The sequence below is a fragment of the Acinonyx jubatus genome, chromosome C2 (genome assembly GCF_027475565.1).
Source record: "Acinonyx jubatus isolate Ajub_Pintada_27869175 chromosome C2, VMU_Ajub_asm_v1.0, whole genome shotgun sequence".
Lineage (NCBI taxonomy): Eukaryota > Metazoa > Chordata > Mammalia > Carnivora > Felidae > Acinonyx > Acinonyx jubatus.
This window is the reverse complement of record NC_069384.1, coordinates 120069373-120086032: the sequence shown is the minus strand read 5'-3', so window position 1 is coordinate 120086032 and position 16660 is coordinate 120069373. Positions and strand designations below refer to the sequence as shown.

General features: G+C 34.7%; 1 protein-coding gene across 3 annotated transcripts in view; it reads left to right on the top strand.

Annotated features, from left to right (window-relative positions):
* RASA2 (RAS p21 protein activator 2) overlaps positions 1-16660 on the top strand; it is a 121002-nt gene that overhangs the window by 26780 nt on the left and 77562 nt on the right. For all 3 annotated transcript variants that reach the window (XM_027061713.2, XM_027061711.2, XM_053221376.1), the window contains exons 2-4: positions 25-142; positions 5678-5781; positions 14877-14971. In XM_027061713.2, coding sequence (XP_026917514.2) covers positions 25-142; positions 5678-5781; positions 14877-14971 — 317 coding nt within the window. The remainder of the gene's footprint in view (positions 1-24; positions 143-5677; positions 5782-14876; positions 14972-16660) is intronic.

Here is a 16660-nt window from a genome sequence, read left to right as displayed (position 1 = left end):
CAATTTTAATTTTTGTGCCAACAGGTGAAGCAAAAAATTTATTGCCATATCTTGGACCCAACAAAATGAGAGATTGTTTCTGCACCATAAATTTGGACCAGGAAGAAGTTTATCGTACCCAAGTTGTTGAAAAGTCTTTAAGGTTTGTAAAAAATTCATAAATTATCTTTCATATGATATATATTAATAAATAAATTTTATACTTTTCCCAGACTGTAATCATCAAGAATACTTCGTTTATCTGAAACTTTTCTTTTTTAAAAAAAAAAATTTTTTTTTTAACGTTTATTTATTTTTGAGACAGAGAGAGACAGAGCATGAACGGGGGAAGGGCAGAGAGAGAGGGAGACACAGAATCGGAAACAGGCTCCAGGCTCCGAGCCATCAGCCCAGAGCCTGACGCAGGGCTCGAACTCACGGAACGTGAGATCGTGACCTGAGCTGAAGTCAGACGCTTAACCGACTGAGCCACCCAGGCGCCCCTGAAACTTTTCTTTTACATTCTGGATTTTTTATTTTTATTTTTATTATTAAAATTTTTTTAAATGTTTGTTATTTATTTTTGAGAGAGAGAGAGACAGAGACAGAGTGAAACAGGGCAGGGGCAGAAAGAGAGGGAGACACAGAATCCAAAGCAGGCTCCAGGTTCTGAGTTGTTAGCACAGAGCTCAATTCAGGCCTTGAACTCATGAACCACGAGATCAAGACCTGAACCGAAGTTGGATGATTAGCCGACTGCGCCGCCAGGCGCCCCTGGATTTGTTTTTAGAATTACAGAATCTCAGAGTTTGAGGGAGCTTTAATGTTTTTTGAGCTGGACTAATCAACTGCCTTACGGTTTGTTCCTTCTGACAATTATCGTTGATAAGAGGTCATCTGACATTTGCTTAATAATATTTTTTCCAGTGACCAAGGAGTTCATTGCTTTTTAAGCAGACTATTTGTTCTTAGAACTATTCTGATCCTTAGGAAACTCTTACATTTAGTGAAATAATGTCTATCAAAAGGAGAACCTACTGTATGCCAAGAGCTGGCTGGGTGCTGTTTATTCCTATATTCATGAGAACAAGATAGATGCAGTGCTGGCTTTCATGTGGCTTTTCATTGCTTCAAAATATATCTTCCTTTTAATTGTTCCTAATCCTCCCTTGGATTTCTGGAAAACACCTTAATCTGTCTTTGACATGACATCTTTCAAGTTTTTGAAAACAACTATCAATACACCTCAGTTTGTTCTCTAGGCTAAATTGTGCCTATTTATTTGAACTTTTCTCAGAGTACCTCATTATTTTATTTCTCTTGAGAATAAATTACTTCTGAGAGTTGCACAAGTCATTGTCAGGGAATGGATTCTTACGTAAATTTCTCATTTTTGGAAAGTGTAATAGCACTTTGAGAGTATCATAATAAATTCTAATTCATAAAATTAGAGTGTGCCACCTCTGCCCTGTAATAGCATTTGTGGGCATAATTCTAGCACAGAGCTGTGCTGACAGGACGCAGTCTTGGACAGAGATAAGAGTCAAAATAAAGGCATGGGGAGTTGTTGGAATGAACGTGTGATGAATGAATTACTAAGTGTCATGACTCCTGTAAACTTTTTGGGGAATCTGGTTTTAAGAGTTTATTCACTTTGAGAGAGAGCATGAGCAAGAGAGGGATAGAGACAGAAGGAGAGAGAGAATTCCCAAGCAGGCTCTGCAGTGTCAGAGCAGAGCCCAACGGCAGGGCTCGAACTCACCAACTGTGAGATCCTCAAACCAAGAGTCAGATGCTTAACTGACTGAGCCACCCAGGCACCCCTAGGAAATCTATTTTTTGGTGTTCTTTTTCATAATCTATTTTCTTTAAACTTGCCCTTTTTTCTCTGAGGCTTTTCCCCTTTTATCTTTATTGTCAGTGGTTATAATTTTGAATGTCTCTAGTGTTCTTCATAGGAAAGGATTGTGTAAAGCTGAAAGTACTTCAGTAACCCCCCCAAAATTTAAAGTAATATACTTCATGTCTTTAGTCATAAATCATCTGTCCCTGTTGTATTAGAATTTTGTTATTTATGTGTTATGCATGATGAAACCGAGTCACCAAAAGGCTGAATAATTTGTGTGTATAATATAGGAAGTTGGAAGCAAACTGGAGATTGGAACCTGAAACTGTTACAACTCTTAGTTTGTTACTCAATGTACACTGATTCCATATCGCACAAAAATCAGTGATATACAGAGCTAGTAATTGTCCATAAATTGAATACTTGTGGTAGTTTCAAATATGTAGCTTTGTAAATTAGTGACTAAAATTAGCTTACTTTTTTTTTTTTTTTAACTCTTGCCTTTCTAGATATTTGTGTTGTGGAAAGATGATGAAACCAATTATTTTTATCCATCTTAAATTATTTTTCTAGATGCATAGCAACTTGGAAGGTATTTTAAGACTAACAGTGGTTACCTTAGGTTATTTCACATGTTAGATTAGGTGCTTCTTGGATTCTAGGTGCCCCCTAGCATTTTCCTTGTGGAATAAGGTGAAAGAATCTGTAATATAAAGCTTTGCCCCCCTGGCTTTCATGTCAGTGTTTTTTCCCCTTATTTTGATAAGTCAGTAGATACCATTTAGATCTTATGGGTTCTGGATAGTACAGTTTTTATAGGCAGCCTGGATACAGGTTTTCATAATGGGTAAGGAAGAGTCCTATATGAAATCTATAGCTCCCACATTTCTACCTCAAATCCTTTTGAAGAGCGAATGGTATAAACAAACTGAGAAATAGCAATACTGCTTGTGCCTAGTGCTTTTCTTTCCCATCCCAGGAATTTCCTTAAGAGTCATATGCATGATCATATGTCAATGATAGCAATAGAGTGTTGTTTTAAAAACTGTGTAGGTCTAGTCATTGCTGCTTACCAATCTCATTGAAGTTTTCTTCAGATAGATTGATGATTAGTTAATTAATTAAAGATGTGGGCACCCAGATGTGGGGATTAACTTACTGCAATTGTGGTGATATAGTGATAACAGATGGTTTAGTGGATAGTTCTGTGGTATACTTACTTGGTTTTTATAATGTATTTTAAAAATAACATTTGAGTGCGTGCATGTGACATATAAAGAAAATCCTCAATTTTATAATTGTTTATAAAATGATGCAAAGAAGAAAATACCTAAACATGTCATATCTTTGCCTAATAGTTGTTTTTGTATCAGTTTTTATGTTGAGATTAATTAGAGGACTCCAGTTATTTTGATAGACCAACTTTTAAAAGTTTATTTTTATTACATTTGAAGTGGAAAACATATTGGCAAAAGTTAACCAGGCGTTATAAACAACTAAAAAGCTGAGTCAGCTGTTTTCTGGAAAGGTCAGAAATAACTTCTGTAAGAGTATTTTCCTTTGTATTTCAGTTTCTTTTTTTAAGTTGTGACATCCTAAAGAGATTGCATTTTTCTGGTGACATTTTCAAAGAATTCTTTATTTCTTTAAACATTCTTAGGAAAGAAGTGATCTTGACAAAGATATTTACTAACATTTCAGAGATTCATGTCTTTATAGAAGAATTTAAACATCAAAATAACATTCTTAAAATAAACTTATAAAAATGAGTTGTTTGGGGGCACCTAGGTGAGTCAGTCAGTTAAGTGTCTGACTTTAGCTCAGGTCATGATCTCTCAGTTTGTGGGTTCGAATCCCGCATCAGGCTCTGTGCTGGCAGTTCAGAGCCTGGAGCCTGCTTCAGATTCTGTGTCTCCCTCTCTTTCTGCCCCTCCCCTGCTGGTACTGTCTCTCTCAAAAATAAATAAACATTTGGCGCCTGGGTGGCTCAGTCAGTTAAGTGTCTGACTTTGGCTCAGGTCATGATCTCATGGTCCATGAGTTTGAGCACCGCATCGGGCTCTGTGCTGACAGCTCAGAGCCTGGGGCCTGCTTCAGATTATGTGTCTCCCTCTCTCTCTGCCCCTGCCATACTCATGCTCTGTCTCTGTCTCTCAAAAATAAATAAAAACATTTTTTAAAAGTTTAAATAAACATTAAAAAAATAAGTGGTTTCATAGGAGAAAATCTTAGCAACTTGGGGATAGGCAAAAAATTCTTAACTTAGGATGTAGAAATCACTAGTCATAAAAGAAGAAAATTGAGAAACCGGATTTCATCAAAATCAAGAGTCTTCTGCTCTTCAACAGACATTGTCGAGAAAATGAAATGGCCATCCACAGCTGGGAGAAAATATTCTGACAAAGGACTTGTATCTAGAACTTATTTAAAAATGAAAACAAAACCAATAAGACAGATAGCCCATTTAAAATATGTGGAGAAAACATGAATAGATATTTCCCAAAAGAATATATACAAATGGCCAACAAGCACATGAAAAATATTCAGCATCATTAGCCATCAGGGAAATGCAGTTTAAGACCATTTCTGTCACTATAGATTCTTGAACAAATGTGTCATGATCGAAATCAGATCACTGGTTTTTGTGACAGTATGGAGGAGGTGATTGCACAAGGGAACTGCCTGGGGAGATAGAAATGTTCTGTATCTTGACTGGGGTAGAAATTTCACAGGTGTAAAAATTTATCATATCACATTCACTAGAATAGCTAATTTTAAAAAGACTTTCAATAGCAAATTTGACAATGAAATAACTTGAGCCCTCCTGCATTGCTGGTAAAAGTGTAAATGGTACACATTTGTTTGGGACACAGGTGTTGGAAAACAGTTTGACAGCAGTTTCGTATAAATTAAAAATTCATCTACCTTTTAACTTAACAATTCCACTCTTTTAGCTGTCTACCCAAAATAATTGAAAGCATATGTTCAGAAAAAACCTTCTATAAAAATGTTATAGCAGCTTTCTTTTTAACAGCCCAAATTAGAAACAACTTGCATGACATGACTGGGAGAATAGATTGTGGAATATTCATGAAGGGAATATTATGCAGCAATTAAAACACATGAGCAAAATGGAAAAATCTCAGTTGTTAAGCTGAGTGAGAGAAGCTAGACACAAGAGTACATACCATTTAATTCTATTTATATGGGATTCTTTGACAGATCTGTATAATAGAAATCAGATCACTGGTTGCCTGTGTCAGGTGTGGTGGGATAACTGCAGAGGAGTATACAGAAACCTTCTGGGAGACGGAAGTGTTACTGTGTGTTGACTGGGATGGAGATGACGCAGGTTTATAAATTTGTCAAATCATTAACCTCTGTACTTTAAATTGGATTTCGTTATATGTAATGTATAACTTAAGTTGATTCAAAATAACCCATCGTAATTTCTTAAGTATATTTTAAAATAATACTTTTCAAAACATTATCCTTTTGTGTTGTCAATTGTGATTAATAAAGCTATACATATTTCTGAGATGATGATGTTGTGAAGGACACTCTCCTCAGCTCATTGTGTCCACTTGAGGTGGACATGACCCTAGGCAATAATTGGGTCTTCTGTCCATAGGACTTCTGAAAAGTTGTTCAGAGCTCAGCCTAGCAATTGAGGTTCTCTCAGAGTTCAGTTTGGTTTGTATAAGGTTTAGTTGGAACTTAGCATAGAGAATAATTTTGGGCTTTTGAAGCTTTTCCCTATGATGTTTTAGTCTGTAATTTATTTTATTGAAAATACTGTTTGAGGACACTGTCAAATTTAAATTTAATGAGCTTTTCCCCCTTTCTCTCTAGCCCATTTTTCAGTGAAGAATTTTACTTTGAGATTCCAAGAACTTTCCAGTATTTGTCTTTCTATGTTTATGATAAGAATGTTTTACAAAGAGACCTTCGTATAGGTATGTACTGTTCATAATTATCTTTAATCACAGTGTTGGTGTTTCTGTTAATTCTTTCTCTAAATATAAAGCATTGAAAACAACAAAATAATATATGTTCAATATTTCTAATCCTTTACTCTTCATGTTTGTTTGTGAATCTTATTTTTAATTTGTATGCTCAGCTTAGGGTAATGCTTTGTAGGTGTCGTGACTGATCTCCCCCTAATCATGGTGTCATGTTTCCAAAGTACCTGTAGGGCCATTTTCGTTAGTATTCATTACACTTGTTCATCAGTTTTTTGCTTAGTATCTTGTCTAATAGGGTATTCATGAAGGCAGAGACCATCACTCACAGAGTGCCTTACATTTAGTAAAAGCTTGGTAAGTATTTGCTTAATGGTTCAAAGAATGTTTTTATACAAAGATCACAGTATTTGATCTCCCAAAGAACATTTATTTTTGAAGCTTTTTTAATAGAAGTAATAATTTGCTTTAATGTAGACGTATGTTTTCTCTCTGGCTCTATTGGTGACCATGAACTCTATTTCTTAAATAATTGTCTAAGGCTGGGGTATGCTCTGTGGGCATGGAGTAGAACAAAGCTAAATGGACATGTATGTGTCAGATTCATGGTCTTTGTACCATTGTCTGTATTTTAATAACAGGTAGAGGTCTGTAATTTGCATGTATTATCCTCTTGCTTTTTAGTATTGTGAATTTCGTCATTTCCATTTCTCCTTTCTGACTGGAAATATGCTCAAGTCTTCTACAGTTTAAATGGTTAATTTGACTTTTTTAAATGATTTATTTGACTTTGTCCTCTCTTAACTACCATCTAATGTGTTTTCGCTTTTGCTGTTGAACTTCTTAACAAATGGTTTGTATCCTTCTGCTTACTGCTACTTTGTTTTTAAATCTTTGTAATCTGGCTTCTATATTTTCCTGACAAACCTTTTTTGAAGTTTGCTAGAATCCTTTTAGAGGAAATCAAATAACCTTTAAAAACAGTATATATATTTTTAATTCTAAAGCTATTACATGTTCTTAGTGATCAGTAGTGGCTGTGCACAGGAATAACTAGTTAATAATTTGTATATTTCTTCCCTTTATTTTCTGTATTTATATTATTACATTGCACTATTCAGTTTTTTCCTTTTTTCATCTAATGATCCTTTTCCCTTGTCATTAAGTGTTTTTTAAGATTATTTGTTAAATATCCTCTGTAAAGAAATACATTGTTTTAACCACCTCTTTGTTGGTGAACACTTATGTTTTCAGATTGTTGATTCTCTAAATGGTGTTGCTATGAGCTCCTGGGGCACCTGGGTGGCTCAGTTGAACATCCGACTCTTAATTTCAGCTCGGGTCATGATCTCAAGATTTGTGAGTTCGAGCCCTGCATCTGATTCTGTGCTGACAGTGCAGAGCCTGCTTCAGATTCTCTCTCTCTTCCTCTCTCCCTGCCCCTCCCCTGCTTGTGCTCTCTTACTCTCTCAAAATAAATAAATAGACTTAAAAAAAAATGGTGTTGGTATGAACATCCTTCTTGCATACATCTTAGTATGTCTCTTTTTCTTAGAATAAATTCCTAGAAGTGAAAATACTGGGTTAAAGGATATGAATATTTTTAGTTATTTATTTTTATAAGTTTATTTATTTACTTAGTGCATGCACATGCACAGGCAAAGGCATAAGCTGGTGGGTGGGGGGGGGTGTGTGGGTGCAGGGAGAGAAGGAGAGAGAGAATCCTAAGTAGGCTCCACACTGTCAGTACAGAGTCTGATGCTGGGCTTGATCCCACCTGAACCAAAATTAAGAGTTGGACGGTTAACTGACTGAGCCACCCAGGTGCCCCAAGATATGAATATTTTTAAAATTTCTTCTCTCTGTGTTTTTTACATTGGCCCCCAGAAATACTATGGTAATTTAAATTCCCCCAAACATGGCCTGGGCATAATCATTTCACCATATCATGGATATTCTTGGATATTAGCATTGAAAAAAGTTTCTCCCAATTTGGTAGGTGAAAAATAATATTTTTTGACTTGTATTTTTTTGATTATCAATGAATTTGTTGAATTTTTTGTATGTTTATTAGTCTTTTATATTTTTCTTCTATAAACTAGTTTTTCATTGTCATGCCCATTTTTCATTTGGATGGATTTGTTTACTTTTATTCGTACTTATTTGTTAAATATGTTAACTTTTGTCATCTGTACACATAACAAATACTTTTTCTTTGTCACAAAGGGCATTTTCATAGTGTTGAATCCTTATCTGCCTCTTTGTCATATTTGACTCTTTTTGATTGCTTTTTCACCTTGTTGAAAGCCAGAGAAAATACAGTTCGAGTTTAATGACTTTGTATTATCCTAGTTGTCTTTCTTCTTCTGAGTTCTTTATGTATATGCAGACTCTTCTTTCTAGCAGACCCCTGAGGTCCCATCCTCAATTCAGTGAAACCAACATTTACAAACACTTCTGTGTGGCATACAAAGAAGACAACTCAGGTTATTCCCACGCTATCAGAGAGGCACACTTGTACTCTAATTCTAATTTATTGTAATTGGATCTGGGCTAGAGATATGAACAAAGTACTTGAGAACACAGACAACAGGTAATCTTGTTTGGTGGAGGATTAACAGACTACCTAAGTAGGAAAAGTAAGAAATTTCCAGGTTATAGGGATTCGCAGAATTAGAGGAGAAAAAACAAATCATGTTTGTGGTATATCTACTGGAATATATAAATTACTTAGGAAGAGGGTGGTAGAAGTGAAACTGGGAATATAAATTGGGACCAAGTTGTGATGGACCCTAAAAACCGTGCTTAGAAGTTTGGACTTCATCCTGTAGACAGTAATGTTGAACCTTTTAAGAATGAGAAAACTTTAAAAAAAAAAAAAAAAAGAAAAACATTTTAAAAATTATATATGACTATGTATACATGAATACTTTTGTAGTTTAACAACTTTTTATGGCCTACAGCAGTAACTTCCAAAATACAAACTCAGTGTCTATAGATTACATATGTAAATGTATATATATGTATATATGTTCTTTTAAAGTATATATATAGACACTTTACATATGTGATCTGTAGTTTATGGTTTAGAGTAGAGAAATTAGAGTCAGGGAGGCTATAATCAAATGGGATGCAAAGGGCAGTGGCAGTAGAAATGTGAATGAGTGCATGTACTTCACTGAAGAAGCTTCAAGTAGGGTTTAGGGGCTATAAGGGGATGAAGGATTGTGAGAAAGGAAAGTTAAAAATGGTATTGTTTCTATGGCCATCATTAACTGAGATAAAGAACACAGCAGGATGGGAAGAGGAAAGGATGACTTTGATTTCAAACAAGTTAAACTTGTATTACTTGGGAAACATCTTGGTGGACGCTTTAGTTGACTGTTGGAAATACAGATCTGAAGCTTAGAGAGAAGGGCTTGAGATGTGAATTTGAGAGTCATTAGCATTAAGTGATACTTGAAGACTCTGCAGGAACCAATGAAATTGCCCTGGGAGCAGATAAAGAAAATGCAGGGAAAATGAGGCTTCAATGAAGATTGATAAAATTTATCAGGGATGTAGGAACAGAGATAGGAGAGATTCACATCTCAGAAGGCCAGGAGATCTTTTAATGTCAACAACTAGAGAGAGGCAGAGTAGGGTAAGGATTAGATAAAGGCTCTTGGTGGTTATGAGCGACCCTTGAGAGAGAGTGTCTCTCTATCATGTCTTTTTAAGAAAATTTTGTAATTTTCATTGTTTGCATATAATACTATAGTCATCATACATTATTTCATTGAAAGGCCTTTAGTTGAGGTTTATAATTACGATTTCCAAAAGTTCCCTGTGCTAAGTTTTTTTGTTTTTAAAGTAAAAGTCAATTTCACTTTTAAACAAAAAAATTTTACATAAATATCACTTCTTTGTGTAACAGTATCAGAAACCCATAACTTGGTGTGAGAACTTTTTTTTCAAATAATTTTATTTTTATTAAGACAAAATTTTTGCGTTTAGTGGCAGTTTTTTTCCTTTTACACATAGGAATTATTATTAAAGTAAACTCAGCATCATGTATGTACCTGTTAAAGTTGGAAAATGGTTTTCATTTATGAATCTTTACATTTTTGTAGTTCAACATATTTTCTTTTGTCACTAACTCATAAAGTTCAGTCGTTGCCTTTTTTTTTTTTTTTTTTTAAGCACTGGGGAGACAGAGGGAGCACAAGGGAAGGTAGAAAATCTTAAGTAGGTTACATGCTCAGCGCAGGGCCTAACTTGGGGGCTCAACTCTGGAATCTTGACCCGAGCGGAAATCAAGAGTCTTACCCCACCGAGCCATCCAGGCACCCTGGGGTTGTTTTTGTTTGTTTGTTTTTTAAATTTCAGCTATTGAAAATTGAGTTTAATTATTTTATAATTCTTAGTTGCTAAGTTGTAGATTAAACAGTACTATAGCATTTTCAAATGAAATTTGAGCTAAAGTTGAAAGACCCATCTTTGAAACTTAAGAATTTCTGAGAATGTGCACTAGCCAAGTACAGTTTTAAGAGCTTGTTTGTTTTTTAATTGTGTAAGTAATACATGAATTTTTGTCTTTTTATAAAAAAATTTCAAATTGTAGTACTGCAGATAATCCTAATTCATTTTGACCACTGACTCCCTCCCAGTCCCCTTCCCAGTAGTAATAACTGTTATCAATATGGGGCAAAATATTTTATGTTAGTCGTCTTCGTATGCCAGGTAGTTAGTACAAAAATTTGATTGTGAATTAAAAACTTGAGACCTAGGAACTTTGCTATAAAAAGATAGGAAGTTGCAAAGTTAAGGTTTTATTTTACTTTGTGATATATTGACGTAAGGTATAGTGTCCTCTCTTAAAAGGAGAGAAAAAAGATAAAAGTTTTATGTAAGAATGTATTTCCATTTCCAGTGAGAATTCTAATAGAAAAATAAAACATATTTTATCTTATAGTGTGTTTTTTCTGGGTGTTTTACTTTGAGGGGCATCTAGGCTGAAAAACTAAACTGTGGTTATCTGACCTAGGCAAGTTTTTTTTTTCTTTCGCCTTGTTTCAGAACAGTATAAGAGAATTTCACTAGGCTATCAGAAACCTGAATTCATTCATGACTCTGTCACTTCCTGGCTGTGTGATCTTAAACACATCACTTTATCTTCTTAGGCCTGGCGTATCTATAAAATAAGTCTGAGTTTAAGATTGCTAAGGTCTTTTCCAACTTTTCAATTTGTAATTTCTGCTGGCATTTAGCTCTGAAGTCAAAATTGCCTAAGATGACACTTTCATATCTGTTTGCATAGGGTCTGTATCACTTATCTGTTGGTACATAACAAACCATTCCAATACTTGGTGGCTAAATACATCAACCATATATTTGGTCATGATCCTCAGGGTTGTTAATTTGGGTTGAGCTCAACTGGTGGTTATTCCATTGGTCTCAACTGGGATCACTAATGTGCACTTATCCAGAAGATTGACTGGACTAAATGGCCTGACTCATATGTCTGGTGGCTGTTGCTGGCTGTTATCTGGGCCTTCCTTTCCATATGGTTTTGGGGTTTTAAGAGGGTAAGCCCTACTGCACAGGTGTTTAGTAAGATTCTACTTGCATCACATTTGCTGATGTCCCATTTGGCAAAAGCAAGTGACATGGCCAAACCAGAGTCTGTGCTGGAGAAGACCACACGATGGCATAGACCAAGGAAGAATGATTTTTGGGGACCATTAATATACCAGTCTACCATGGAGAACAAAATGTACCCTAAACTCTATACACTAGGGCATTAAAGTTTTGTGATTGAATTGCTGTTGTTGACTGTGTGCCAGAATTTGTTCAGTTTTCTGATCCATTTTCATCCTGTATAGACAGTCACAGTTGTCACTACTTATATCTGCTCTTTTCATCCATTTCTACTAGCGTCCATGTAGGAACAGGGCTATCAAGATTTGCCAGTTGGTGATCTGTATGAGGATGAAATTTCTAAGAGTATGTTGTATCTAAAAATGGGGCCCAAATATAACACAGTTTTTACAGATGGCAAGAAAATGCTGTTTAGAAGTCGTGCTGGAAAGCTGAGAATACTTTTTTTTTTTACTTTGAGACCAACAAAGAGAGTTTCTGTGCCCACAGTTCCTTCATTTCTTTTTGTGTTTCCTCTCCTTGTCTTATTTTAAGGAACTAATACAGCATCTGGGGTGTGTGTGTGTGTGTGTGTGTGTGTGTGTGTGTGTGTGTGTGTGTGTTTGGTCTGAGCTTTTTCTGTCTATGAGTTTGTCAGGACAGTGAGGAAATGAAATAGTACCTTTAAATAATTTGTTGAGTAGTTTGTTCCTGGGAGGTTTTTTGTTTGTTTTTTTGAGGTTGGTGATTTCATGGCTACTAAAGTGATGAGTTAACTTTGCTCAAAATGGTGAACACTAAACTTGAGATAATCTTTGGGACCATTAGAGGCACAGAATTTTTACAACTAATCAGAGAAGGGCTTCTCTCTCAGAAGACCAGAATCATTCAACTCTTTCAGTGCCAGGGATGCACAAGATATGCAGTAGAAGGGAGAAGGTACTTGCTTCTGGGAATTTTTACCTGTGAACTAAGAGAATTCTCATTTGGGAAGACACATGTGATAAAGATGGATACTCAGCGATCTGAGTAGAGTTCCTACTCTCTAGTTTTTAGAAGCATTACTAATTAAATAGATTTTGGTTAGCGGAGTCTGGAAATCATATCACCATTTAAAGCACAGTGGTATTGTGATTATTTGTTGAATGAGTAAATGAATCAGTTAAGCCAGTAAACTTCAAAATAAACTTTTTCAAAAACCTAATTTTCAAGTTGGGGGCTTGCTTTGGTGATACTTGTAAATATGAAAATATATACACACATGTATATTTGTGTACGTATGCATAAATTATGTATAAAACTAAAAATCCTAGAAACTGTCTTATCAGGCCTTAACCAGGAATCTCTCAGCGAGTTACTGGATGGTGAGTAAACTCTCTTAAAATTACATGCCAGATAATATCTGCATTTTTCTGGAAAGCGGACATAAATGGTGCATAGATACCAAGATTCTTAAAGGGGGAAATGAGTTGTTTTCAAAATGTAACAACTTCAGCTACAGGATATATAGATCTGTTTCTGTGTGTACGTGTGTGTGTGTGTGTGTGTGTGTGTATCAAACTGTTATACATTGCCTTAATGTTCATATCTGGAGTAGATTCATTGGTAAATGGAGCCACTCGATAGACTTTTGATAATCATAATCATTTGTGACATGCACTACTTAATACTTTGTCATAATTCTGTATCTTAAGCCATTCTTGGTATTATATTGATTTGCCAGGAATTTGCTATAATCCATAGGTGAAACATATCAAGAAATTTGTGTAATTTCTCTCTTAACCTAAACTTCTTCAACAGTGTAAAGAATATTTGAGTGCCTAAATTCTGTACTTGGCTTTTAATCAATATATCCAGTAGTGGAAGAATTTGTTTTCCCATCATTTTGTGTCTTAAATTTAACCTAAAAAAGCACTGAAATATATTATTTTCCTGGTGCTATTTCCTCAAGATTTGAATGAATTATAAATTCCATATATTCACAAGAAGATTTTGGCCTTTACATTAGACTTCATCCTATTTATTTATTTATTTAATTTATTCATCCATCCATCCATCATCTAACTATTGTATGTATGTATGTATGTATGTTTATTTATTTTGAGAGAGAGAAAGCGTGAGCAGGGGAGGAGGGGCAGAGAGAGAGGAGGGAGAAAATCCCAAGCAGGCTCTGCACTAATAGTGCAGAGCCTGATGCGGGACTTGAGCTCATGAACCGTGAGATCATGACCTGAGTCAAAGTCAAGCGCTTAACTGACTGAGCCACCACGCACCCCTGCAGTGGTTTTTAGTATATTCACAGATTTGTGCAACCATCACCACTACCTAATTCCAAATTTTTAAAGAAAGTTTTTTTGTGTTTTTTTTTCTTGTCATACCTTTCCTTACCACTTGATACAGAACAATTGATAAATCCTGATAGAAAACTTTTTACTGTTTTCTGAAAGTTTTCAAATGTGGAACTAAAAGACCAAGATAGATCAGAAGAGAAAGGGCATGAAGCGTAATTAGGACACTTAAAGTGAAATTCTTACCTGATGAAAGAAAGTGAACTTTGACTTTAGTATATATTCTTTGTTGAAACTTTTGTGTAGAGTCTTGGAATAAATTGTCAGTTGTATGCAAAACTGGGTCTGCTTCTTAAAACTTGAATTGAGGAAGGAAATGCTTTGTACCAACATGGCAAATACTTCATTATAATAAGAACATTTCTGTTTCTTTCTCTCATACAACTTTGTTCATTGTACTGTATCTTTCTCTAAGAGGTAGAAACTCTTTAGGGAACTGCCCTGATTATTATTATTATTTATCATTGTTATTATTTTTTGGTATGCATTGAAGCAACATAAGCAGTGTGTATAATGTTTTGATAAAAGCAGATTTTAAAGAAAATTATTGTCTTAATCTGTAATTTTCAAGTCAGTTTTTAAAATTGTTAGTGATATATGGTATTCATCTTTTTCTCTCAATTGGAACTTGTGAACTCTTATTAAATGCAAATATGTCCGTCTAGATAGAACATACGGTTTATTCATAGTGTTAAAGGTTTGGGAGGATTAGTTTACGCTGTCATTGTACATTGCTTTTTACATGGAATGAACTTTGGGTAAAAACGTGAATCTATTGAGTAAGTACTAAAAAATTCATTTGCATGTAAATACAACTGAATTTTTGTCTAATCCCCTGATTCAAAATGACCCAGAAAAGGGTCTGCCAAGGGGCAGGGGGAACTGAGGCACTTTTTCATTCTTTAGGATATAGAAAACAACTTGACCAAAAATCTGTAATAGAATTTTAGAACCATTAAAGCAAAAGTTTAATGAGAAAAAAAAAGTGGATTTTTTAATATCAGTAGGTACAAATTATTTTAAAATATTTTCTAAAAGTATTACATATAATAGTGCTAATGATTTTTTTTAGCAGTGCTAATGATTATACAAAATATGTTTCTCTTACATTGTTTCCTATAGGAAAAGTAGCCATCAAAAAAGAAGACTTATGTAACCACAGTGGCAAAGAAACTTGGTTTTTACTACAGCCTGTTGACTCCAATTCAGAGGTTCAGGTAAATACTAAGGCTTAAGTGGTATAAGTGATTGTCAGCATGCAGAAAGTGTGTGGAAAACAAACTATTCTAGTTTATACAGACAGCGCTATTACACATTACTTTAAATTCTGGGACCAAATATTATACACCTTTAGGTAATATATAGCTGGAAAGAAATGCCTTGCCTTGAATTCAAGAATAATGCGTGTGTGTGTGTGTGTGTGTGTGTGTGTGTGTGTGTGTGTGTGAGAGAGAGAGAGAGAGAGAGAAAGAGAGAAAGAGAGAGAGAGAGAGAGAGTTTGGGGAAGTTATGTTAGGGGGACATTTTTTCCTGTTTTAGTTCTTTTGTTCGAGTCGCAATGGCAAATTATTAATTTTTTTGGTTGGGAAATTTTTTTTAAGAGAAAAGCTACGTTAATTCTTACTTTGAAGAGAATCCCAGAAGTCTGTGATTTTATCTGTTTTGACCAGGATGTTTATTCTCTTAATAAACTAGTCTTGGGAAAATATTCATTCAAACCATGCCTGAGCCCACCTTGCAGAGCCTTTCATTCCCACACCCGCCCTTCCTGTTGTTCACCCTTCTTTTTATTTGGAAGGGTATTATTACCTTTTTAAAGCTCTTCTTTCCTCTTGCCAGAATAAGAGTTCTTACAGATTCTATATGTGAGTAAAAATACATGTTTAGCCAGGTAGCTTAACTTTCTATTTCTTTCTGAAAAGTCTGAGTTTCTCTTAGAAATTGTTATTTCTATCTGAAGGGAATCCTTTTTTTGTAACCCTGTTTATTTATAAAATATGGTAAGGATTGTGAAACCATTTCCCGAGGACATACTGCAAGCAGAATTCTTCCTCTCCAAAAGAAGTTATAATTTGCCGCTGTGACTCAAACAGAAGTTTAAGACAAGAAAAAGTGCTTTACGTGCACCCACAGATATTTGCAAATAAAGTGCGTGTGTCTCTATTTCCTCATAACCTCTCAAGCGTTCTCTTTGATTAAATTCTCAAAAACTTAAGTGTTTGTATATAAAACCCCTTCTTAAGTACAAAATATAATTGAAACTTTTCCTATTTTATTCACTCTACCTCATTTTAATGTTCTTTTCATTCTATTTGGCAGTAACTGTTATTCAGATTCCAGTTAGCCACTATTGTATACCACACAGGTGGAAGACAGTGTGACAAAATGGAAAGGCTTTTGCACAAGAAGTCAGAAAATTTAGATCCTAATTTTCATATGTGGTTGCTTTACTGACCTTGAATTTTATTTCTATAAAATCGAAATAAAAGTTGCCATGTTGATGCCTATGGTTGTGAGAATTAAGTGAAATATTTTTAACAGTGTTTTAAAAACTGTTAATTGCTACACAAATATAAAATACCTGTTTACCATCAGTCACTCAGGTGGCCATTTTCATAATATACCTTTACCAAAAGGCAGATATGAAAGTCTTAAAGTTTTTAATTTAAAACTATTAAAGCTTTTCCTTTTTAATAGTTTTAACAAAAAGTGAGACAAGAAAAGGTTTTGATAATTTGGTATAAAATGAAATTTGAGTTTTATATTAAAGATGTAATTTATTAAAATTCATTCTTATGGCCAGTATAAGTTTGCTAAAAGATCTAAGTCCCCCAACTCTCAAAAAGTAGAAATCTCTCTGGAATATGTAATTCTTGGAGATGGATTTAGAGATTAGTATTAGATAA